Genomic DNA, 25,773 nt, shown 5'->3' on the forward strand with positions numbered 1-25,773 from the left:
CACAAAAATGCTAAATCATAGCATAGATAGTTATCACATGATACATCACACTTTGAAGTGTGATTGTGTCTTTAGGAGAGATAGCAACACAGCTGGACTCTTTTAATGATGGACTGTGAGAAAACAGAGACTTAGGGTTCCAGAATGTTCCTTTGCCTCCTACTAATATAAAGGCCATTTCTCATTATGCAATGATCATGCATGCTTTGACCAGGCAAGGTCATGACAGGTCAACAAACGTGTAGTCACTTAGCTTTTTATGACACTTCCTGTTTTAAACTGCACACTGAAAGGAAGTACACTTGTAGGGGATGGGTAGAAATGTTTTGCCAAGTCATACTGAAAGGAACAGTTAAAATAAACAGAGCATTTGGAACAAGCAATAGGAAAGTTCTGCCCTGTGTGAAATCTTGAAATGCTTTAAACTTTAATCAGTCACCCTCATGACATATCAAAACTGTATGACTGATATTATTATTATTTTTAACTAATTGCAGAAAAATGCAGGAGAATTGAGATAAAAACAGGAACTTATATAATAGAGCACAAACTCTGCAGACCCTCATGACTTTGTGAAATCTCTTAAAATATCAGATAATTTGACCTTTCTATGCCAAGGCAATCCAGGCTGTGGTCAAAATATCCCCTTTTGTGTTCTGCTGAAGAAAGAAAACCAATTCACTGTTGAACAAACTATTGTTGTAAATCCAGCACTCTTTAAATACGTATAATGTCTGTCAGCTTTCCCTTTTAAATAGATCAGAGAGATTACAAGAACCCAATGATAAAGATCACGAGAGTCAGCATCTTCACTTCAAGTCTGCATTTGTTCCAACATAATAAAGACAAATTCCTCCAGTCTAAATATTCAAAGACATAACATCATTTCAAACAGATCATGAGTCCGTGCTACTGTATGTCTGAGTCAGTGTTTGTGTGTGTGTGTGTGTGTGTGTGTGACTGCTCTTTTAATGCAGGATGTTAAGAAACTAGAACTTTTCTGTGAGTGTAAGATTATACTAAAAAGCACTTTTGACACCTACACACACACATATGCCTCAATATGTTATAAGAACATGCATTTTCATCATTTTAAATGTGTGTGTGTGTATTAGGGAGACAGATGGCTTATAGATGCTCAGGATGAACGTGGCTTGTAGAGATGGACTATGTTTGACAATAACATGTTCAGAAACGCCACACCAGGAAGATGCCAGATGCATTTTAAGACTAAAACTTAAAAACGTAAAAAACTGACAGTTACCACATATAAGTTTTGTTTTAATGTAAATGTAATGTAAAGCTTAATTTTCTGTAAAGCTGCTTGGCAATGATTTGTATGGTAAAAAACGCTATACAAATAAACTGGAATTGAATTGAACTCGAGAAAATTGATGATTGATAAATCATTTTAGATGTCTGTACAAGACTTGTGCTCTGTATACACTGCCCAACCATTGCATTCTCTGAGATTTGACGTTTTCCTGTGTTTAGTCTGAAGGAGAGGGAAGCACTGGGACAGTGGTGGGAAAAAATGTCACTTCCCATCTCTAGGGAAGATCAGTGACAGTTCTGTTTAAGATGAGGAGATGTGTGTGTGTGTGTGTGTGTGTGTGTGCAACGTGGCATCAGATTAGCCAGGATTTAACAGAACAAAGATGAGACACACGCACACTATCACAAATCACTATTGACATTACAGACACACAGACAGACAGAAAGATGGATGGATGGATGCCATTGCTGTGTAACCTGATAAATCTTTAACTAGAAAATTTAATGTAATGTTTATGTCTGAGATGAGCATCTGTTTTCAGCATATTCAAACTGATGCAAATGAAATTCACTGTTCAGCATCACATCATCCGTCTGCAGGCATCTTTGCATGTTCAACACACACTCATCTTGTCAAGTGATGAACACTAAATTCTTTCACCAGTGCTGATGATGCTTTTTCAACTGTTGTGGACTTTGATCTTGAAACCAGATGATGATAAATACATGTGCTGACGATTAATCAGCTCCACTGAATTTGCTTAAAGCACCAGAACTGGAGATCAGAGTTAGATTGTTCTGCTAAGATGCTCTTGTGTGGCCAAGTGTAAATGGAGCAGTTTTAAAATCTGATAGTTATCTGATCTGAGAAAATGCATGAAGTGACAAGTGTGAAGAGGCCAAAAATATACATGACTATCATACCAAACCAAGTGGCACCTGAAAACTTCATTTTCATCTTTTGTGCTTTTTGGGATAATTGTATCTACACAAGCATTAAATTCTGAAACAATAATGACGCACATCACATCAAAGCAAATGGGTCATCATTGATATATAGGGCAGGGTAAAAGTGGGGCAAGCCTCTAATTTAAGCTTTTTATACAATTTCACTTAATGCAGAACAATAATGACTTCCAGCTAAAGTGATTAATAAGGCAAATACTGGCTAGTCATTGACAGTCTGTGCAGTGAGGAAGAAAGGCAGCTGCCTTTAGCTTTGGACACATCCAGTACTGTCCAGTGAGAGATCTGGTGTATTTCATCCAGACATACGTTCTGGTCCATGTCTTGGAGCAGCGGCCTGGTGCCCTTTCTAGTGGCCCGGTGGGCAGAGCAGTTGCCCAGGCTGGAATGTGAAGAATGCCTGTGTTTTGAGGTTGTTTCTGTAATGAAATGTCCCGGGCTGGCTGCTGAGAGGCAACTGTGTTCACCAGCAGACCCACACAGAGACCAGGACAGTGCAGTCAGACACGCTGTATAGCTGCTGACCACAGGAGGCCCAGCAAGCCCACAATCCCCTTCATTGCATCAGCGCCAAGTTTTCACTTGTACTCACAGGTTTCACAACCCTGCTTTACACACTGCAGTTATATGACAACAGCAAGATATCAGGAGAACTGTTGTACAGTAAATCAAGAATATGATGCAACTCTTTAGGGGGCAAACAGATAAACACTAGTTTGGACATCTTAAAATCCAGTATTTGCATGCATGCAATGCATTATTTAAAGAAGAGTTTAGTCTTATTACCAGAATTTTTCCACAAAAATTGTGAATGCAATCCCTTAAAACACCATCTTAAAATAAAAAGCAAATATCAAAACAACAGACAATGACATAATTGCTGCAATGGAAAAAACATTAAATATTTTATAACATTTAAAATGCATTGGATATAATCAGTATCATTGCACAAAATTGTTACTACTACTACTTTCCGTCACTAACACTTGTACATTCAGTCATTTTAGGATGCAAAATAAAATAAAATAAATAAAAATCCCATAAATTCCCAGTGGGACGATTTAGGCTGTATATTAAGTGACCATTTGCTAATGTCTATGTATGCATTTATGGACTTTAGTACATAAACTAAATGAAAATTTAAAATGAGAAAGTTTATGCTTTTAATATTCTGTTTTTCTAATGCTGTTTTATTTATGTTTTTCTTTTATAATTAAACTGAAATGGGCTTTATTAATATAGTCAACACATACACACACCTGTGAACACACATCAGTTCAGTTAACTAAAGTTGTGACATTGCTCTGCAATCATAAACCACTAAACTTCATCTTTTGCAAAACAAAACTCTCTGACAAGTTCTTCCTCGTCTTGCAATCATTAGGAATATCATATAACCTAAACTCATTTAAAACAGGACTAAAGATCAGAAGAGGAGGTGCTTCTTTAAATATTTGAGAGTGTAAAAAAAGCAGTAAAATCCTGTTGTAAATTCAAGCAGTAATTGAAAAGAAAGCTGCACCTTTGCTTCCTTAATTTACGGAGTAGGTTAAAATGCTCAGACTACATAAAACTCTGCCTGGTGATGAGGTGATGAGAAAGTCTGTGTTACAGAGATGACACCGAGGCATCAGCATCAAGAGATGACCGCTCATGTAACACTGAATATCATACCTCACGCAAACACACATATCACACACACCTTACATGGTGAGAGCCACATCTAGTCTTCACTCCAATCTACAGTTCTGAATGCATATGCTTTATACTTTTGTAAAAAAAATAATAATAATAATTACAATGTTAATGGCTAGTTGCCATTTTAATAAAATAAAATAAATTTTGTATTATTTTTTTATGGCTAGTTGCATCAAAAAATTGGTAATTTATTTACACAATCCTTTCAGATCTTCTCTCTAACCCTTAAAATTAAACCGGCTGTTTTACTACCGTCCCTTTAAGGTTTCTTTGCTAATTACAGTTTTTTCAGCACTGTATTGATATTCTTAGAACAATCTGGTCAAGTGTTTTTCTTTTTCCTTCCTATACTAATATTATTATCTTTTGCATTTAATTAAGCCTTAATCACATAACGAATACAGACAAAATTTTTATTCACTTTCATTTCTTAGGTATGTATGGAAGCTTGTTTTTTTTACTTTTTTCTCACAATTCTGGCAATAACAAAATCAAAATTCCAAACCTCTGACATAAGTCTGGGGGGAAAAACAGACGTTCAGGCTGTTTAATTATGGAAAGTTGCGATGTGCTGTTCTCAGATATCGGGGCAAGATGACAACTCTGCATGAAGTCATAATAGAAGTTAAGAAGATGTTTTCCCATACGCTGTCTGTCTACACTGATTGTGTGAGGATCCGTTTATTTGTAGCGACATGATTTTGTAGACTAGGTGTGAACAGATGGCCACCTTCTTAAAGTCACAGCAAACTAACATCTGTCAAAAAGTCTTACATCACCCTTCAGACGTTTGGGGTTAGTGAGATGTCTGTAATGTTTTGAAAGAAATATCGGTCTCATGTTATTTGAAGGTCCAATTCTTGCTGTTAACAAACCATTAACTATGACTTTTGCCTCAATAAACTCCTAATTTGCTGCTTATTAATAGTTAGTAGGGTAGTTATTAAGTTTAGGTATGGGGTAGGATTAGGGATGTAGAATATGGTCTTGCAGAATATGTGGTTTATAAGTACTAATAAACAGACAATGTGTTAATAACAACTAGTTAATGATGACAGTTGGTCCCTTTACTAAAGTGTTAGCAAAATATGTAATGCAAAATTACAGTAAAAATCCCATTCATTTTCTCCATAGAGAATTCGATTTTTAATGATAACATGTAAAACCTTTAAAACAGATCTAACCTGAGCCCAGATGTTTCTGTACATATCTGTTAAAAAAAAAAAGTTAAAATATATATTTTAATTTGATATACTTTGAATATTTTACAATAAACTTAATGTGTATTTTACACATAATCAATGACTTACATGCAATATTTTATTTATTTTATTATTTCATTGCTGCTTATGATTCGATTACATCATTCATGGAATAAGTGGCTCTTTTATGGAATGACCAGTTCTTTAAAAAAAAAAAAAAAAAGTCTTGTACTTTTATGTTCTGAATTTTAAATCGCTTTTGCTCCAAATCGGTGTTTGTTAATCTCAGATCCGGCTGCTTTGATTTATTTCTCAGAATCTTTACTAAAGAGGCCTTTGAAGAAAATGATGGGACAGATTCTTTTGTAATAGGTTGCTGCAAAAGTGGGTGTTCACTGCATTTCTCAACAGACAATGTGTTGGGATGAGGTCAGAGTCATGTAATGAGCGTATCCTGTCTGATGTTTACAATGTGCTTTCAGTTAACGAGCTGAGAGGAATGTGATGTTTCACAGGATGCAGTAATGTGATGGAACTGAAAGCCATGCAGTTGCCAGCTTCGGCTCTTTGATTATGTTTGGACGTGACGGCAGCCACATCAGCAGGAGAAACTGATTCACGGTCAAAGGGCTTCTCATAACTCATGTAAAGAGAACTGGGGGATTGTGGGTAATGCATGAGCTGATTAATACACAGAGGGAGGGGGGAAGACAGAGTCATCTCCTCTGGGAGCAAGAATGCTGCACAATAGACTGAAAGTGTGAGAGAGCTGAGAATATGATGGAGAGAGAGATGAAGGACCAAAGGGGGAGCAGAGGAACGAGACGCTCCAGAGACTGAGAGAATGAGGAGATGGCACAGATCCTGGAGGAGGAGTCTGGGACAGGAATGTTTCCATCACTCTCTACAGTAACAGTTTCAACAGAGAAACTCTCACATTTGAAGACCAGGCCAAATACATGAAAGAACATCTTTAGCACTTAGACTCGGCCAAACCTGAACCGAAATAAAAACCCTGGAGTCACCGCAATCTTCCAAATACAGCTTCCAAAAAGAGGGTTTCACAACATTTCCATAGAAGAACCATTTGGGATTCCAGTCACTTTCAGTGAAAAGTTCTCAAACCCTTTTTTATTTAGTGATATATGAAGAACATTTTAATAACCTAAAGAACTCTTTTCCACTATAAAGAATGTTTTTTTTTAGTGCAATGGAAAGTTTCTCTGGATGTTAAAGGTCTTTCCATGGAGCCATCGAGTGCGGGGTGAATGCTCACCGTTAACTCATGCAGAACATCATATAACACTGATTAAATGAAGATCTTAAATGAACATCACCATTATGATTATTAAGAAAGTTGCATGCCGGATTCGAACCGGAGCCATCTAACCACTGAACCACAGCTCTGTGTTTTGGTGTCTTGTTTGGAGGTTTGATCAACATTTGCTATACAGCATCAGTTCAGACACACTGTCCAGCAGGAAGACAGCACAGCTCAGTCTGTAGAGGTCACTGCGGATAATCTAATCCAGGATGTCCTGCTCGCCTAAAGCCCAGCTGCTACATCATGCATCATACATTTTTGTGGAACAGATAAAGTCAGCAACAGTGCTTTACTGGGATCATGAATTAGTGTGAGGGGAAGCAAATCCTAAAATCAGTGCTGGACGAAGTACACAAATCAAGTACTTGAGTAAAAGTACAGATACGTATAATAAAATATTACTGCAGTAAAAGTACTCCTTTTTCAATTTTACTCATTACAAAAGTACTCAATTATTTATGTACTTAAGTAAAAATGTACCAAAAGATAGATTGAGCAATTGTATATAGGCTACTTAATTTAATTTTATAGTAGCACATATTTTTTTATAATCCTACTGCTCAAAATACCTTGGATTTTCCCAAAATAACCACTATATGGAGTCAAGATATATTTGTTGTTGTTGTTATGGACTACTGTACGCTGACGAGAGTAATGTTCACTTTTAAAGTGTGTTGTTTTGCAGAACATCACAGTTATATATTATAAGGTATACGTTTTTTTTTAGGAAAATGTAATATTATTTTCAAAATGATTTGTTTTCTTCTCAAACCTTGTGTGTGGCCAAATGCCCCCAGAGAGCATCACCTCCCACTTTGATAATTACTGTAGTTACCATGTTCTGAACATCACATCCTTTCTTTTCCCCCCAGATGAAATCTACATGATTGATGTGTTTGCATCGTCTACATTCAAGCATTTCAGTGGGCTTAAAGGTGCTGTGGGGAACTTTTGTAAAAAAATATTTTTTAAATATTTGTTAAACCTGTCATTATGTCCTGACAGTAGAATATGAGACGGATAATCTGTGAAAAAATCAAGCTCCTCTGGCTCCTCCCAGTGTCCTATTGCCATTTGCAGAAATACATCGCTCCCGGTAAGAAATCAACCAATCAGAGCTGCGGTCTGTAACTTTGTTTGTGTTCAAAATGTAGAAAAATGTATATAATAAGCGAGTACACCATGAATCCATTTTCCAAACCGTGTTTTTGGCTTGTCCTGAATCACTAGGGTGCACCTATAATAAGTGTTTATATTCGGACTATTTTAGATTGCTTCGGGGATACCGCGGCGGAGTAACCCAGTACCTTTGTGATTCTTCATAGACATAAACAGAGAGAAGTAGTTCCGGCTACGATGTTCCTCCGCAAGACGCAAGCAGTTCTGTTTATTAACCGCTAGAGCGTCAAAAGTTCCCTACCGCAGCTTTAAATACATCACTCTTTACAGCAGATTTAGTTCACAAACAACTGATAATTTTGACCTAAATATGACTTTCAGTTACAATAATTAATCCTAAATTTCAACATTTATTACTTAATTTTAACTAGTGTTTTTTTATTTTTTTGGACAGCCGATGCCGATCTGATGCCCCCCTGGAAAGCAGGGGGTGGGGGGGGGGGGGGGGGGGGGGGTAGCACAAATTGTGTTTGTTTGTGTGTGATGTGGAGACTGGGGAGGGGTGGAGGGCGGATCCAAGACACTGTGACCGTTAAAGAAAACCCCAGACCAGCAGCATGATAACACAATCTTGAGTGTCATGATAAACCACATATGGTACTGTGTGTGACACGACTGCATTTAAATGCTGGAGAGTATCGCTTAATAGCTTTTCTTTGAATATGCAATACAGGAGACACTTTTGAATTATCTCATGACAACAAGTACAGACGCCAACAGATTAACCTGTTTGCTGCTATTTTTGATGGAAGAAACACTAGCGACCGCAGACATAAAATTAATATCTTATTTCGCTAATTTAGCAATTTTACAACCTTACCAAAATAAAAAAATAAAGTAAAACAACATTTCTTACATAAGTCCGCCACCACGTGGTAAGAAATGCAACTGCATATTTTGAACAGCTCAAGTCCAACAAGTTTGAGACAATTCTGTGTTTTAGGACTAAAATCAAAGTGTGCTATTCCTGCAGTAAAAAAGGAATGGTGAAAACCAAGCAAAAAAAAAAAAACAACAACATAAAAAACTGGCTGAAATTACTTATTTGTCATAAACATAAAGTCACAATACCACAAAGGTCTTTAGGCCCCTTTAAAAAAACTTAATTTTATATGACTCAGACCTGCTCTTAATATGTTTTTTGTAATGCACCTACCTGGACTGGCCTGCCATCTTCCGATCCGATCATGTTCCTCCACTCCAGCAGAGAGCGCTGCAGGTTGTCAAGGCCTGTTTCCCAGAGTCTGACGTAGCCTCCCATGTCCACAGTCACCACTCCACCAGAGCCCAGAGGAGCCATCACTACATCTGTGTCCGAGACCTTTGAGATCCACACAGTGTAGGGAGACACGGAGCTGCTCCTGAACACATCAGCATGACAGACAGTGAGCAGAAGCACTGGAAGACACTCAGCTGCCTTACACAGAGTTACATCAACCCAAATATAAGGCCGGTAATAATACATTTTTAAATCAACAAAAAAAATGAGGGTCAAATGAACATATTAGATCTAGAAGGTGTTAAAGTTTCAGAAGCCAGAGTACAAAATAAGGCAGTCAGGTAAACATTTAAAGGAACAGTTTGTAAAAAAAAAATTAATTTATCCAAGATGTATATGAGTTTGTTTGTTCATCTGAACAGATTTGGAGAAATGTAGCATTACATCACTTGATCACCAGTGGATGCTCTGCAGTGAATGGGTGCCGTCAGAATGAGAGTCCAAACAGCTGATTTCACAATCATCCACAACAAATCCACACGTTTGTAATAAACAAACACAGTTGTTTTTGACCAAAATATGAATCCATAAAAATGCTTCCTCCATATCTCCTGTTGTCCTCTCACATCAAAATCCACAATATATTGATTTAAAACTGTTTTTCCTTGTAAACGGTTCTCGATCTCTGCATATTTCTCTCTTGACTCAGAAAAGACAGCTTTCGCACTGGAGAAAACAATATTGTGGTTAGAGGACTATTTTAACCATTAACTGATGGAATGGAGTGGTGTGGATTATTGTGATGTTTTATCAGATGTTTGGATTCTCATTCTGACGGCACCCATTCACTGCAGAGGATCCACTGGTAACGCTACATTACTCCAAATCTGTTCTACATCCTGTATGGACTCAAGATGAGTGATGAACATCACTGTCACGATATAATTGATAATGAGTCTAATGAAAGCGTCTGACTCTGTACCTCGGGACTGGGATGTATTTGAGCTTCTTAGAGTTCAGGTCAGTCACTTCCAGGTAAGCAGCAGTCATGGGTGGTGTGACATCTGCTGGGCAATCAAAACCATCATCATCATAAGAAACGCAGCAGTATATTTGTATATGATGTGTACGTGTCAGAGTTTTACCTTTGGGGTAGATCTCAGTCAATGGGACTTGTGTAGGGGGCAGTGCTCGGACCACTTGATTGGCCCCTAACAGACAGACACAGTTGACCCTCTTTGCTGGCCCGGTTCGCTTACTTGTCCCGAAAAACATATCAGGTCCCCGACCCTCTGTTATGGGCGAAGACCTCTTAAAGCTGTACACTTCATTTGGAGACTGTACAAATACAATACAAAACTTGTTATAGGGGTCAATGAGTCTGACAAGAGTATACATGCTAATAATAATATTATTTACAAAAATGCACCGTTTAAAACACATGTGCAGAAAAATGAACTCTTTGTGTTGGATTCTTATGGTTTTAAAATTATTTACAGTATACAAATAACAAAACATTTTATTATAACGACTCCAAAAATGTCAGTTAAAAGATAATCTAAATCAAATAAATGTGCACTTCAAAAATTCAAAATTAGAAATTCAAACATTTAAATTTCAAAGGAATTGTGCACTTCAAAAAGAAATAGATTTGGACACAAAATGCATCATAACACTGATGTATAGAATTAAACTGTATTTTACCACGGCGTGTGTCATACCCACCATGAGGTCTGGGAAGCCCAAGATAACATTAGCATAGGTGCTCGTGTCACAGAGGATGCGGTTGGGAGAGACGATCTTCTGTCCCAGGACAGTGCTGAGGTTCTCATTTGGCAGCTGCTCGTTTGACACCTCCTGAGGAGCTGCGGCTTCCATCCCTGAAGCACAACCACAGTCGGACCATCACTCAGATGATAATGTGTCCCTCACTGCTAAACCCATAAAAGGTTCAGAGTGTTTCTACCATGACCCCAATCCTGCTGAAGGGAACTTTTGATGTCATCAAAAACATGCTCATTTTTTCTGAGTAAACGCTGAAGTGTGTCTGACACTTTAGATGTACCATGCCCACTAAGTACAGTTATTAGTCTATCTTTATGACAGCAACATTCATCTCAATAAGTGATACTGTGAGTTATTAAGTGACTTTCTGTTCTTCATGCTCCAGGAACAAGTGCTGAAGGAGAAATAACAAGGGGTACTTCATCAGAAGACGTTTATCTTCCATAAACAGCATTTCATGGGCTTTATAAACAAAAAAGCGGCAATTTATTTCACCTGCTCTTTCAGGCCTTTTTAAAACAAATGAGCATTTACCTTTTGACAAATGAGGCGTGCAGGACTCACTGGCTTCATCCATCAGGCCCTGCGAGCTTCAGCTCTCCTCTGAATGCATTATTAACTCTGCTTTCATATTAGCTACCAAACATTTATAATGACTAACTAGCTTTTTACATGTTTTTTTTTTTTTTTTTTTTTTTTGTGGCCATGCTGTATTTTCAGCATCATTACTCCAGTCTTCAGTGTCACATGATCCTTCAGAAATTATTATAATATGCTGATTTGCTGCTCAGGAAACATTTCATATTATTATCAATGTTGAAAACAGCTGTGCTGCTTAATGTTTTTGTGGAAAGCATTACACATTTCTTTTCAGAATTCTTTGTTAAATGCAAAATTAAAAATAAATTAGTCGTTTTTTTCCATTCCACTGCAAATCAAAATATGGTTTTGTTGAATGGCCCCTAATTAGTTTCATAATGAACTGAAGTCAACTGAATCAACATTAAACTCACTTGAGATAAATAATACTACTTTTGTCTTTTAGAGCCTGCTTTACAGCAGAATTAGAATTTGTCTCATATTTGAAAAAGTTATTTAAAAGTTTATTATGGTGTAGTTGCTTTGAAACGATCTCTATTATATAAAGTGATATATAAATAAATGTGACTTGATTTGACTAAAAAATAAACAGGTAAAGAGTGAGAATGAAGAGTGCAATAAGCATAAATAAGATTAAACACATTCGTTTTGCAAGCACATTTCTGTACACCAGGCGGCGTCTTAGACCATATTTATCAGGCAAGCCATCAACGATGATGCCAAAGTTTATACACATGCAAAAGTCCTGAATCTGACTTTAAAAATCCCCCGGGCTCCGTGTCAGTCAAAGCAGATGTGAAATAGACACATTAGCCAAAGCATGACAGATGGTGACTGACAAGTGTGAAGAGCTCTCTCTGGCCCTGATTGGACGGCAACAACACAGAGTCACCTCTGAATAGCCGTTCTGGCCAATAAGTGATAAGAGTAGTTCACCTGAGCTGGTGCCAAAGCCGGTGTTAACCGCATCTTCACTGATGGCGTGCAGCTGGCACACTCCCGTGTCCTCTGCGCCCATGTGCATGGGCTTGGTCAACAGGAACTTCCTGCACATAATGGCAGAACATTTAGTTAAAGACGTACCAGCGTATCAGTTAAAGAAAATACTCTTATATAACCTCTAAAAAGGAAAACACCCTTTTCCAAGTCTGAGCAATGTGTGCAAACAACTAAACATGAAGGAATTGTTCTAATTTCAGTGCAGCACTGATTGAATTTCATCGGCACCTGTCAGTCTTGCTCTCAACAAGCAGCCAGCGGTCTTCAGCCACCAGGAACACAGCTTTGAGATTGATGGGGAGGGAGATGGTGTGGACCTGACCTTCTAGCACATCGACAACATCCAGCTGACTCCTGTCCAACGAGAGCAGAGTGTAAATCAGTAAGTCAGAGCCGAAACCTGATGAGCTGCTAGCAGTCTACAGCCTACACAGACAGCTGCTTTCTAAGACAGCATCCTAACTAAACAGGAATGTCACAGACTTTCACATTTGGACATTATGAGATTTCTAGAAGGCAGTTTGCTCTGGAATTTGTACAGTGTGCCCATTGACACTTATCAAAAGGATGGAGGACTTATGGTGGACTTGTCAGCATGTTTCTAAGCCTCAACATTCATGGCATACAAAATTGTGTTTTTATGCATGCTGTCTTACAATTTGGACACGAGATGCTTTGCTTTGAAAATGTAAAAATTCTAGCGACGTAGGCAGCTTACTAGGATTCAGAACAGAGTGTGAGAGTTGCATGTGCACATATGATCACGGGACAGTAACCTACCCATTTTCTTTGTAGAAGAGGAACCAGTTCTTGTGGGCAAACTCCTTGCACATTTTGTACGCTGGCTTATGATGACAAAAAATATTAAGTTCAATTATTAGATGCGATAGTTTGATTTTACACTGTGCCAGATGTGATGAAACAACAAATGCTGTAATTTCTGGAGTGAGTGAGTTGATGGAAATCTAATAATTAATGAAATTATAATACAATATAAATGTAAAAATTATTTTTAAATAAATCAAAATAAATCCTCACTCAAAAAAATATATTTCATATTTTCTAAGCTTAAAAAAAAACATACTGTAAGTGACAATGGATAATAAATCTCCAATCTTGAAACTAACGTTCATCACACCTGGTTATAGTGAGATGGTTGGGAACGCTGCAGAAATGTGTTTTTCTAGAGCAGTGGTTCTCAATCATTTTGCTTAAAGGTGTGAATTGAAATACTCTTGGTTAAGAACAAAGGTTTCCACCTGACTCTCTTTGTTGCTCCACCAGTTTGAGCTCTTGCGTGGTGGATCCTCCTGTTTGTCCTGAGACAGTACCAGTCTCCTCACAGCACCGGTCACCAGGTCCAGATGCAGAACGGTGTTGCCCTACAAAAGCGAGACAGAGGTGTTCATGCTGTTCAGTTCTGAAAAAGGCCAAATCAGTTCATTTAATTCCCTGAGGTACACTTATAATGTTAGGTTCATGTCTAGGTTTTATGCACCAGGAACAGTCATAATTTCGTTTTACACAACCATTTTCCAGCCTCTTTCTGACCCTGGCCCTTTTTACAACTAAGACATGTAAATGTCCTTTTCACATATGATATGAATACTTTATTCAAGTATAGTGCCTGTTACCCTTCACGGGAAAGGTTGGTAAGGTGATGCAGGCCTTAAATCCCCCCCACAGTTAAATCTTCAGTATAATGTCTTTATTATGGCCTGGCTTGTGCACACCACATACTGTCTGTGTTATTAATAGAAGCCTTGCATCTCTTCTGGACAGATGGTGGGTTGGGCTGAGACGGGACGTTTTGGTCAGAGGCCACACTGTTCCAGACAGCCTTTATTATATTTTCACCACCGGAAGAGCAATGACCCCTAGATGATTGCAGAATTGTAATTTTGGGGGAACTATCCCTTTAAAGATACAGTATCAAAAACAGCTTATTTAATTTTGATGTTCAGAGACAAAAATGGTTGTGCAAAACTATATTAAAGGGGTAGCCCCCCCCCCAAAAAAAAATAAATATGAAGATATTTGAATGAAACTTGAGAGATTTCAGTCTCTCCTTTCAAAGTCAATGCAACCAAAACTTTGAGGTTAGCGATTTAACCCATGTGTTCTGAAGAGGCACAATTGCTATATATGACAAATAGCTTTATTTAGGCTTTTATTTACATATAAACACTGATAAAACACATACATAGAGCACATCAAATATGGTGAACAGAAGTTCAAATGTGCTTGTGTGGCATGCAAGAACAAACCTCATTGGTTCTCGCACCTCAAGTCAGCACATTTGAACTTCTGTTTATAATTTGAACAGCTTTATGCATGCATGCAAATTACTTTTACAATGAACTTTTTGAAATGTTTTAGCCAAGCAGACTTTCAAAGGAGGGACATAATCTTTCAGATTCCCTTAAATAAATCTTCAGTTGTTGTTACTAAGATGAATTAAATTCTTATGGAAGGACATGACGGTGAGAGAATGATTCAAGTTTTGGGAGAACTATCCCTTTAAGTGTGTGATTTGGTAAACCATGATTAAGATTTTAAGAATAGACAAAATCTGGATCTATTAGCTCAAATCTCTATTTCACAACACTAACATTTTTTCCATCAGCTATTATTAGACATTGTTTCCCCCTCACGGGTTTAGTGGAAATGATGCATCGATTCATAATCTTCTGTTAACATGCTCAGATAATAACAGCATGTCTCAGATGAACCTCAGGGCAGGAATGACACCTGTAAATGGATCGCTAATGACAGAAAGAGGAGGGCAATGCTTTCATGTGAAGTGTCCGTGTAGAAGAGACACACACACACACACCTGTTCTTCATGGAGCAGCACCTGGTCCTGCAGCGGGTTGCCCAGTGCTGCCACAGAGACGAAGGGCTGCCAGACTCCACTGATGGTCCGGGGGAAGATGTCATAGAGCTCGATGCACTGGACGGAGTCTCCTTTCTCCTTCATAGCATACAGCGACACAGGGTTACATGTGGCCACGTAAATGGAATCTATGAGGGAACACAATGACTTACTTTCAAAATAATTCCAGATTCATTCGATGTCAGAGACTAACTGCAATATCATCGGCGTTTAGCCTACCGTTAGCAGTGGTGACGTCGCAGACGATGTTGACCTCGTTCATGGGAATCTGCCAGTGAGCCTGTTCCTCAGTGAAGCTGACAGATCTGGACTCGTGCCTCTCAGAAGGATAACTCTGAACCCGCAGAAACACTGGGCCCTGAGGAGAAGCACAGCATTAAGTTAGCGATATGCTAATAACGCCTTTGAAATATTGGAAAGAGAAAGGGTCGTGATACCTTGATGTCTATCTGATGAGACTCTGTTGGACACAGCAGCTTTCGGCGTGTACTTGCACCCTGACTGATGGTCCAGTAGCCCGCCATCTTACAATCTGGCAATGGTAACCTGGGAAAAGGGAATCTGGTGATTGTCTTTACGCCAAAGGGATGAAATTTCAATCTTGCTCTGATTATGACAAGATATTGATCTTGGAAACACCTTAAACGGTGTCTTTTTATTGGGTTAAGCAATAGTTGACCGTCACACCTAGATTCTTCTAAATATCTGTTTACATGCACATCAAACTTGGACCTAAGCAGGAAAATGATGTGCATGTAAATGGAGGCCACGGTTTCATTCTGGTGGGATGAGATATCATTCCCCTAAAATATTAATACAAAACACCATTAAAGCACTTCTGATGTAATTTAATTAATCAATGTACCATTAGTAACAGGATGTTTTATATAAAAAAATTAAAAAAAATTCTAGATGTACTGAATCAAGCAAAAGTGACAGTAAAGACATTTAGAACATTCCAAAATATATCCAATTCACATAAAATCTGTTCTTTTGAATGTTTTGTTCATCAAAGAATCCTGAAAAATGTATCATGGTTTCCACAAACATTTTAAAGCAACGCAACGGTTTTCTACATTGATGATAATAAATGTTTCTTGAGCAGTAAATCAGTGTATTAGACTGATTTCTGAAAGATCATGTGACACTGAAGACTGGAGCACTGATGCTGAAAATTCAGCTTTGCATCACAGGATTACATTTTATTTTAAAATATATTCAAATAGATAATGGTTATTTTAAAATGTCATATGTCACAATATTACAGTTTTTACTGCATTTTTTTTTTTTTTTTTTTTTTACAAAATAATTGCAGCCTTGGTAAGCATTAACATTTAATCTTTCAAATGCTCCCTTAAAAAAGGTCATTATATCATTCAAAAGGAAATATTTGTTTCTTCACTTACAGTATTTCGTATAAAATATAACAAATTGTATAAACCAGATGGCAAAACACTCAAAAGCAAGTGAAATAAGACAAATATGAGACGGAAGAAACAAATAATTTCCTTTATTGAATGGGATGATATACAACACTGAGCAAATGAAATGACCATTATTAAATGAGACTTATATTAGATGTTGTATAATGCTCCAAACAATGAAAGGGGCACTCGGACAAATTATGTTGTTTTTAACTGCTCCCTTTTCCAAGTGTGCACCAAAAAACAACTCGCCAGATTTTCCACTTTAAGTGCTCTGCTCTTCACGAAAGAACAGGGTATAGTGGTGCTCACTTCCGATTGAAATTTGCCCAAAATCGTTCATATCGTTTAAACACTAACCAGATGCTGGCAATCAAGTTTTCAGTTATTTCTGAGTCTGAATTCAAGTATGTTTAGGGTTTCTTCGATTGCAGCTTCAATGTAATAAGCAGCTTATGAGATCAAAGCATCTGTTAAAGGTGAAGTTTGCAATTTTTATGATCCTAGAAATTTGAGCAGTCCAACTGGGCTAGACACAACAACACTGGTTCAACCAATGGTGTGAGTTTAGGGCAGAGCCACCTGTCATTGTGCAGTTCTATCTCTGTCCGGAAAGTTATGGTAATATATACGGCAATGTTAATGTGTTTAATCTAAGTAGAATACATCTGCTACACTGCTGCTATGGCAGAGCAAGTACCGAAACTAGCTACTGCCAATACATCCACAGACATGCTGCTGTGAGCATGTAAGAAATTCTGCTGCTGTATATGAAATAACCCCCATATATAACATACATGAAATGAACCCATAGCAGATCTATACAGGTGGAGCTGGGGAACGGGGAGGGTTTCTGAACCGCGCTGCATCTGCTAATGTAAGCAATGAGCATTTGAGCAGCAAGCTTATCTGTTACTGATGCGAAAAGAAACCAATCAGCAGGGCCGTGTGAATGATGATATAATTATTTCAGATTGAGTTAGAAATCGGCCTGCACAATCTAGAGTTCTGTGACAGAATTTGGATTTAGTGTCACTACTGCTGCAAAAATGGCACACTTCACCTTATAACAAATACATTTGTTCAAGTGTACGGTTTGAGGACCACGCAGAGCAGATCCCCTTCTACATGTAGTTACATTAGTCCAGCACAGTGTGTTTATTAGAGAACTTGATATTTGGTCATGATGCTGCATTCGGAGACAGTAAAGGGGCAATAGGAGCTGAGCTCTTACTCCTTGGCCAGGTGCACGCTGGTGGGTTTGGCTCCGATGGGAATGCCATGCTTGTGCAGCGCTGAGATCAGCACCTCACGCATGTCCTTGTTATAGGAGTCAAAGTCAAACACATTCCTCACCACGTTGGCCAAGCCCTCGTCTGGAAATTTCTGGAAAAAAAGGAAAGTAAGCCATGAAACAAAAGGGTTAAGTCATAATCAGGCATTTTAAGAGCACTCTCATTTTATTTTATCAATTACTATCCGCAAAACATCATATAGGAGAAAAAGATAAAACATTCAAGACTTTTAATTGGCCACAACACACAGGATGTTACACCAGAATGAGTAATTTAATGAAATTCAGTTTAAAATAAATACAAATTCAAAATTATATCACTGTCAACAGTACTTCTCTGTTGGCTTTTTAAGTCTTACAAAACTACAGACAATATACGACCCAGGAAATGACCTGTTATCCACAAACAGAAGCTTTAGAAAAAAAAAAACTAATCTCCCAGAAAGACTCATTATTAAGCCAAAATCAAGGTTAATAGGTGGTAAAACAAGCTAGCTTTCCTCAAAGACTGGTCGAAATCACATTCATCAGATACCTAAAAAAAAAGTGACCGGGCAACCACCTGTGAGCAGAAAATCCATACGGTTTCATTTGCCCAGGCTGAGCTTTGCAATGCTGCTCATTGACTGTGATCTCCAGTGAGCGAGGGGTAGTTATACATGTTAATTAAAATGCTTTCAGCCTGGTCGGACGATCTATTCAAAGAAGTCTTTTCCACATCTTGTGCATGTTTATGGAAGGACAGGAGTAGAGCTGGGCGACATAGCTAAAAACATTTTGACGATTTTCAATATATTTTTATTTATTTATTTAATATGGACATAGCAATAACATTGGACAAACCAGATGCATTGTTTAAAGTGTTATAGCACATGTGCTAATTTTCAACACCTGTCCATAGGGGCTTTTACAACAGAAACAACACATTGTTAAACAAAACACGTCACAATTTACACAGGAGAACACATTTGGACCAATTTAAGCCACTGTTTGAGCTCTCTGGTGAAGATGTTAATATCGTTCTGCAATTTGAATCCAGTGGGGAGAGAGTTCCATAGTGTAGCCCCTCTGAAGGAGAAGCTAGACTGTCCAAAAGATGTTCTAAACTTCAGGAGCACACAATCCTCACTAACTGAGGCTCTGGTGGAAGGTCTAAAAGAGCCCTGACGCCTCTCCATGAGGCCAGAGAACAGTGGTGAGACACAGTTGTTCAAACATTTAAAAGTCAATTTCAAAACACTAAAATTTACCAAATTTTCTAAAGTAAAAAGCTTATGCTTTTGTATGATATCACAATGATGCCATCTCATTGTTTTTTGTCAAATATCTTAACTGCCTGCTTATATAGAGAAATAACTGGTTTCAAAGTGGACACTAATGTTTGTGACCATGCTGTCAGACAAATGCATTGCATGCATAAACAATAAAGCCGCGTGATGTGACAACTCTCCTCTAATAAAACGAAAACAGTTCAGATTTGATTTGACTTTCCTGCAAACATGATTTACTTGACTTTGAAACTGCCGGTGTTTATCCAATATTATGCCCAAGTATTTCGTTTCATGAACCTCGTGAATGGGTTCATGGTCTAAATGAACCTCAAAGATGCTGTCAGAGGACCTCTGGTTGATAGAAAAACACATTGAGAAGGTTTAGAGTTAAATGGGACAGCTGAAGCCATCTTGAGATGTATTGTAAAGCCTGTGTTAACTGCTGCCCAGCCAGTGCAGTTGTTTTTGCTGACACATGGATAACTGTGTCATCAGCATAAAGCTGGCAATTTAAACCCTGACAGCAATATGGGAGATCATTTATATACAGTGAAAATAATAACGGTCCTAGAACTGACCCTTGAGGCACTCCTAAGTCATTTGAGGAACTCCTAAGTCATATCAATTCATGCATTTGATTTGGTTTAAACTGTTATATTATCAGCAAACATCACTTCGGGGAAAACTGTTGTGTAGTTGTTGTCTAGTTGATTCACAACATTAATGCAAATTTAATTAAATGTTAGAAATAATAAATGTAGTTCACTTTCACTTCAGTTTTTTTTTTGTTGCACCAGTTGAAAAATAAAAAATGCTAATTTTTACTAGGTGCAACTGAATAGAGTCAGCGTTTATTAATTTCTAATGCACAAAAATTAATACATTGGATCAAATTGTGATAATCTATTATGATGTTGTTGTTGTTGTTGAAGTGAAACATTAAAACATCTCCGCCTATATTAAAGTGATTATTACGTTTTGAATATGGACATATTTCTTACAAAGATGCCTCGATTCACTAAAGGAGGCCTTTTTTTATTTTTATGGATGGGCGCTTTTTATTTCATTTCATTTGGACTGATGCATGCAACACCCGCTGATTGCCATGAAACAGCTTGAAAGATCAAAGACAATTTTTTATATAACTCCGACTGGATTTGACTGAAAGAAGAAAGTCATACACACCTAGGATGACTTGAGGGTGATAATTTATGGGCTAATTTTTATTTTTGGGTGAACTATCCCTTTAATGAGTTGAGTCATTTAGTTATTCATTCAAACAGCTGATTAAGTCAGTCACTGTTGAAACCAATTTGTTTAAAAAGCAGATTTGCACATAGTTAAAACAATAACTACAATATTATTGTTGACTAAACGTATCACATACCCCTACTTGGAGAAAAATAGACAGAGAAGCACTGTTCTAAACTGTCTGATATACTCAAAAGACACGAGGCAAGAAGGATGAGGGAAAAAAAACGTAATTACGCATTTAAATATTTAAATTATTGCTATATTCTCAATATTACCATATATATTACTCCTTCCACATTTGCTGTTAATGATCACAGGTGTCTGTGTAAAACAGAACTAGATAACAAAGCTAACAGACTAGTTGTTAGAAAGATATGCAGTTTGGTGCTCATGTACATTCACCCTCTCACACCATTTCCTTAAATCTCAATTGTATTTTAGGTTGTTCTTCATCTAGATTGTAGCTGGACATTGGGGTTTTCAAATCAAAATTGTAGTTTAGATCTTCATAAGAAGACTATTTCTAAATTAGATTCAAGCATAGCAGCCTTTAGACAAAAAGGTTTATAAGCAAGCAAATCACAAGCAACGAATTTGGTCACGTGACTCCAAACTTTTGACAGCAAGGGTAGACCTCTGATGGCTGCTTGGGGCAGACTAATCTGACAACTGACTCCTCATCCAATGTGACAGATGAATTCCATACATCTATCTGCATCTCTGTCGCTCCTGAGAGCTGAGACGAGAGGAGGCGGCTGGTAAGCTGTGTGTGTGAGAGAGCAGAGTTAAAGCCCAGAGATAGGTGGTCCAGAATTGCAGTGTGACCTGTATGTGTCAGATCAGTCTGTGAGTGGGCCGAGTGAAGAGACAGGGCCTCTCCTCACACACTCTCACACACTCTCTCTCTCTCTCGTGCAGCACCTTTCATCTCAGACATAGGGTCACTCAACCTCATCTATTAAACAACACGCAGTTCATCACCGATAAAAAGCCTGAATTTTTAAAAGGAGGGAACACCCTTAAACCAAGAGAGTTTAATGTATTGTGGGGATTTGACCTGACTGTTGACCTATCAGCTCATTACCTGCAGGTGTTTTACAATGTTGACCACTTCTCGTGTAGAGTAGGGGTAGGTGATTGTTCCCTGGTCAGCCATGGCCCGGAGCTCTCCAAAGGCAGCCACCAGTTTCTGTAGGATTGCATCAGGAACATCAGGTCCATATTGCTTCAGCATGGCAAACTCAGCCTGAGGTTTGGGGTTGTCCACTGCATGGCAGCTAAATATGTCCCCTGAAAGAGTAAACCGTTAAATCATCAAAAAAAGAAACAGTATTACATCGCTTTTTGGGATCCTTGATTCTGATTGGCCATTCATGGACTTACCAAGTGCTCCGAAGAAGTCATTCCCCAAAAACGGAAAGCCAGGGCGGTTTGCTAAAACAATCATGCGGAAGTCTGGATGCATGGGTATGGCATTAGGCCTTCCGGCTGCTTCCAGTGGATCTGTGGAAATCAAAGAAGGATTCCTGTTTTAAAGACTGTCGGTGATGGGTTTGTGACATGGAATGCGTTTGGCCCTCTCTGTCCATTTCACCTGACACTATTCTTCTTCCATCTGCCAGGATCATCTCTCCACTCTCCACCAGTGTCTTCAGGATACAGGTGACATTTGTGGGGGCTTTATCAGCTTCATCTATTACCAGGATATGTCCCATCTTCACAGCTTTAACCTTTAGAACAACAGACAGGAGTACATTTTTATTCCATTTCTTCATTCATCCATCAAATTCATGGAGGCTTGGCAACGTTTCTTTCACCAAAAATAGGTATAATGACGTTAAAACAACAATTTTCTATCTTCTGGCAACTGCTATACACTACAGTTTCAGGTCCGTGCGATTTTCTTTTTTGAGAAATGCTTTTATTTAGCAAGGATGCACTAAATAGATAAAATACTTCTAAAGTATATATATATATATATATATATATATATATATATATATATATATATATATATATTAGTGCTGTCAATCGATTAAAAAAAATTAACTAATTAATCGCACATTTTTTTTAAATTAATCGCGATTAATCGCGATTAATCGCAATTAAAAGACTGAAACTTTTTGGATATGTAAATGTAAATAATTAATGTAAACTCAAGACAAATAAACAATTTAAATTCAAAATATGATTGTTTATTGGAATTTTTGTTTAACTTGTAACACAGATTTTCTCATGTAAACAACATACCTGCAATAAACCATCAATATCCTCCAAATTAACTTTTGGCTTGAAAGCCATATTTATTACAGAAATAAAAACACAGGCATGTAAGTATCATTTGAATTTCAAAACAATCAATGCCAATAAAAAACAAAAATGATTTCCATGTTGAATTCTAAGTGGACTGCAAAAAAATTCCAAAGTATAGTCATTATAAGCCCTTTCACACATACAGACGTTTCCGGAAAATTACTGGTAAATTTCCATAAAGAGTTCATGTGTGAACAGGATCTTTTAAAAAATACCGGTAAATTCGTTCAGGAAATTTAACGGTATGAGAAGTTGTAACATTACCAGTAAATTCGGAATTCTGCTGTGTGTGAACGCAGAATGAAAATTACCGGAAGAAGAAGCATTTAAAGCATTTAAAGAAGATTGCCAGTGCTTTAAGTGGGCTGGTACACACCGGTACTCAGTACCGCCACTTCCAAATATAGCTCTTGAGCGTACCGCCACCTCTCCGTGCGCCCAGAACGTGCTTGTAGCGTACCGGTACGCTCATTTGGACATCTGTTTTAATAGAGGTTTTAATCTTTTACCTGCACTGCCGATTTTCAGAGCGCCCTTCACAATGCAAGTTTCCTAATTCATCCCACCCAGAGCAGAAACTACATTACCCATTCACCCTTAAGTTAGACAAGTGAATAGCGCATGTGTCGCTTTTCCCACTGTTAAGTGTCAACAACTCAACGTGGCCGGAGAAGGTGTGTGAAACTCGTTGTGAGTGTACACAACGTTCGGTTAAAAATCAAATACAGTTAACAACAACACTTAATATGTTTTCTTGGCTTCATACTCTGAATACTGCAAGAACAAGACCAGAATCAGATGATTCGCTGACTGACACCTCACCAAATTCGGGACAGTCCCGAAATCTAAACTGTTGTCCCGACTCCCGAATCTGGCCCTAATTGTCCCGGAAATCTTGAGTATTTATTGTCTGATAAACATTAAAAACTGTCTGCGGAGGTTGAGTCGTCCTGCAGCCCCCGCTGGCTGCTCATTGGCTGCAGCATCTTTTTTCTAAGTTCTAAAACAATACCGTAGACGGCAAGGCACAAATTTAGATATTCATTTATCTAATTAATCTATAGCCTATGCACAAAGACAATATGATCTTTTTTTCCCCTTTTTGTTTTAAAGCTTGATGAAGAGAGAGAGCGCAAGTTGCTGCAGCTGAGGAGGACAGTGATGCACGCGTACAGGAGTGATTGACAGTTCGCGGCACTGTGTACAAAAAATACTCCGCTACACAATTATTTCTTTATTTTCGTTTAAGCTTATTAACGTTAGCGTTACAGAAAGGTCTGATTTACGCACTGTTACAACAGTCATTGTTTTTTTGTTTTTTAAACAATGACATTTGAGTTCATGATTTTAATGTTGCTGTTTCTTGTGGCAGACTAAATGAAGAGTAATGTTTCTTGTGGCAGACTGAAGAGTAATCCGGCAGAGTTTTATACTGAAACTTTCCGTCTAAAAGGCCTTCCTTGGTCTTATCCATATTTCTTTGCACGTTGAACACACATAGGCCACAACTGGAAATAAAAAAAACTGCAACCGCGTTAATTGCGTTATTTTTTTTTAACGCGTTAAATATTTCAAATTAATCGAATGCGTTAACGCGCTAATTTTGACAGCACTAATATATATATAAAAAAGCATATTGGAAAAAACTTAAAACTTAAGATTTTTAGAGCAGCAAATCAGAATATTAGAATGATTTCTGAAGATCATGTGACACTGAAGACTGGAGAAATTATGCTGAAAATTCAGGTTAACATCACAGGAATAAATTACAATATATTTTTACAATATATTCAAATAGAAAAGAGCTATTTTAAACTGAAATACTATTTCACAATTTTATAGCTTTTTTTTCCTGTATATTTGACCAAATAAATGTAGCCTTGGTGAGCGAAAGAGACTTCTTTTAAAAACATTAAAACATGTTTTCAGACTTTTGAATGGTAGTGTACCAATTTTTATATGTAAATTACCCCTTTTTTGATTGTGTAACCTATTGGATTTAAAAACAACTGAACAATTGTTTAACATGTTAAAGACAACCAACATTTTGTGACAAGCAATCTAAGCTTAAATGCTTTAAGTAAAATCTTTACATTTAATTTGGCCATGATTCCCGTTAACTCCTTTAATGTTGCAAAAAATGTAGATGAACTGAATGGAATCAGACTGAAACTTACTGAATTTAATTCAATCTGATTCATGAGGTCACAAAAGTTTCCCATCCTGAATAGGCGAGTTTTACAAACGTCGAGCACAACTGTTTGGTTTCAACGCTTTCCTGTTGCCACATTTGAAACATTGCCCTCCATCTCCAGATCATCTTTGTTCCAAAACAGCAAAGAGGATCAGAGTTAATGGAGAGCTGAAGATTATATCTGCTGCGTTCAGCTTGTTTTCATCACCTCTGACAAGTAGGTGACATTAGTGTCTGTTATTTACAACCCACAGCTGAAAGGTGGTTTGCGGAGAACGAGGGGTGTTTTATTGTTGTTTTTATCCATTAGCCCGGCAAAATGCATGACCATTTGGAGGCATTGATATCAGATGAGGCATCAGAAAGGGCTTCAAAGCCTAAAGACTATTTATACCCTGAGAGCTACCGCTGGGCGCTAATTGAGGGGGCAAACTCAGAGTCACAGTCTGCTATTCATCTCCCTCCACCTTGTATCGAGCAAAGACATCGTTAAAAGCCTTTTATAGAGATCACCCGCGACCCTGCTTCACAAGCAACTCGTCTAAATGGCACCATCACGCTAACAAAACATCAGACCGACTTCAGAAACGAGTGGCATGGAGGATAATAACACACTGTCCTCGAGGTCATTCATTAATTTTTAACGCTTTTTCCCTCATCTGTGCCGGGGCGTCCTCCGGGTGTGAGCTGGCAATGTGTTTGTCCTCGGTCTGGACCATCTGCTGATAGATGAATAAATATCACCATGCAAAGTTTACACTTCACATGACTGATTTCCAGGAGATCACAGGACACTCAGAACCACTGAGGTAGCGAAGCTTATATTTTTGTTTGGCCGTTGACATTATGCTTTGTAATGTGGGCGGTATCAGATTTGAGT

At 37.9% G+C, this 25,773-nt stretch overlaps 1 protein-coding gene across 1 annotated transcript in view; it reads right to left on the reverse strand.

Moving 5' to 3' along the window:
* Window positions 1-25,773, reverse strand: part of LOC113053463 (von Willebrand factor A domain-containing protein 8) — a 71,506-nt gene that overhangs the window by 17,985 nt on the left and 27,748 nt on the right. The window contains exons 23-37 of the mRNA XM_026218511.1: window positions 21,981-22,116; window positions 21,770-21,889; window positions 21,471-21,676; window positions 17,802-17,953; window positions 15,581-15,689; window positions 15,363-15,501; window positions 15,084-15,271; window positions 13,507-13,629; window positions 13,028-13,092; window positions 12,476-12,601; window positions 12,185-12,294; window positions 10,589-10,743; window positions 10,009-10,201; window positions 9,846-9,927; window positions 8,801-9,005 (exon numbers count right to left, since the gene is read on the reverse strand). Of these exons, the coding sequence (XP_026074296.1) occupies window positions 8,801-9,005; window positions 9,846-9,927; window positions 10,009-10,201; window positions 10,589-10,743; window positions 12,185-12,294; window positions 12,476-12,601; window positions 13,028-13,092; window positions 13,507-13,629; window positions 15,084-15,271; window positions 15,363-15,501; window positions 15,581-15,689; window positions 17,802-17,953; window positions 21,471-21,676; window positions 21,770-21,889; window positions 21,981-22,116 (2,109 nt within the window). The remainder of the gene's footprint in view (window positions 1-8,800; window positions 9,006-9,845; window positions 9,928-10,008; window positions 10,202-10,588; window positions 10,744-12,184; window positions 12,295-12,475; window positions 12,602-13,027; window positions 13,093-13,506; window positions 13,630-15,083; window positions 15,272-15,362; window positions 15,502-15,580; window positions 15,690-17,801; window positions 17,954-21,470; window positions 21,677-21,769; window positions 21,890-21,980; window positions 22,117-25,773) is intronic.

The sequence above is a fragment of the Carassius auratus genome, chromosome 34 (assembly GCF_003368295.1).
Source record: "Carassius auratus strain Wakin chromosome 34, ASM336829v1, whole genome shotgun sequence".
Taxonomy (NCBI): Eukaryota; Metazoa; Chordata; class Actinopteri; order Cypriniformes; family Cyprinidae; genus Carassius; species Carassius auratus.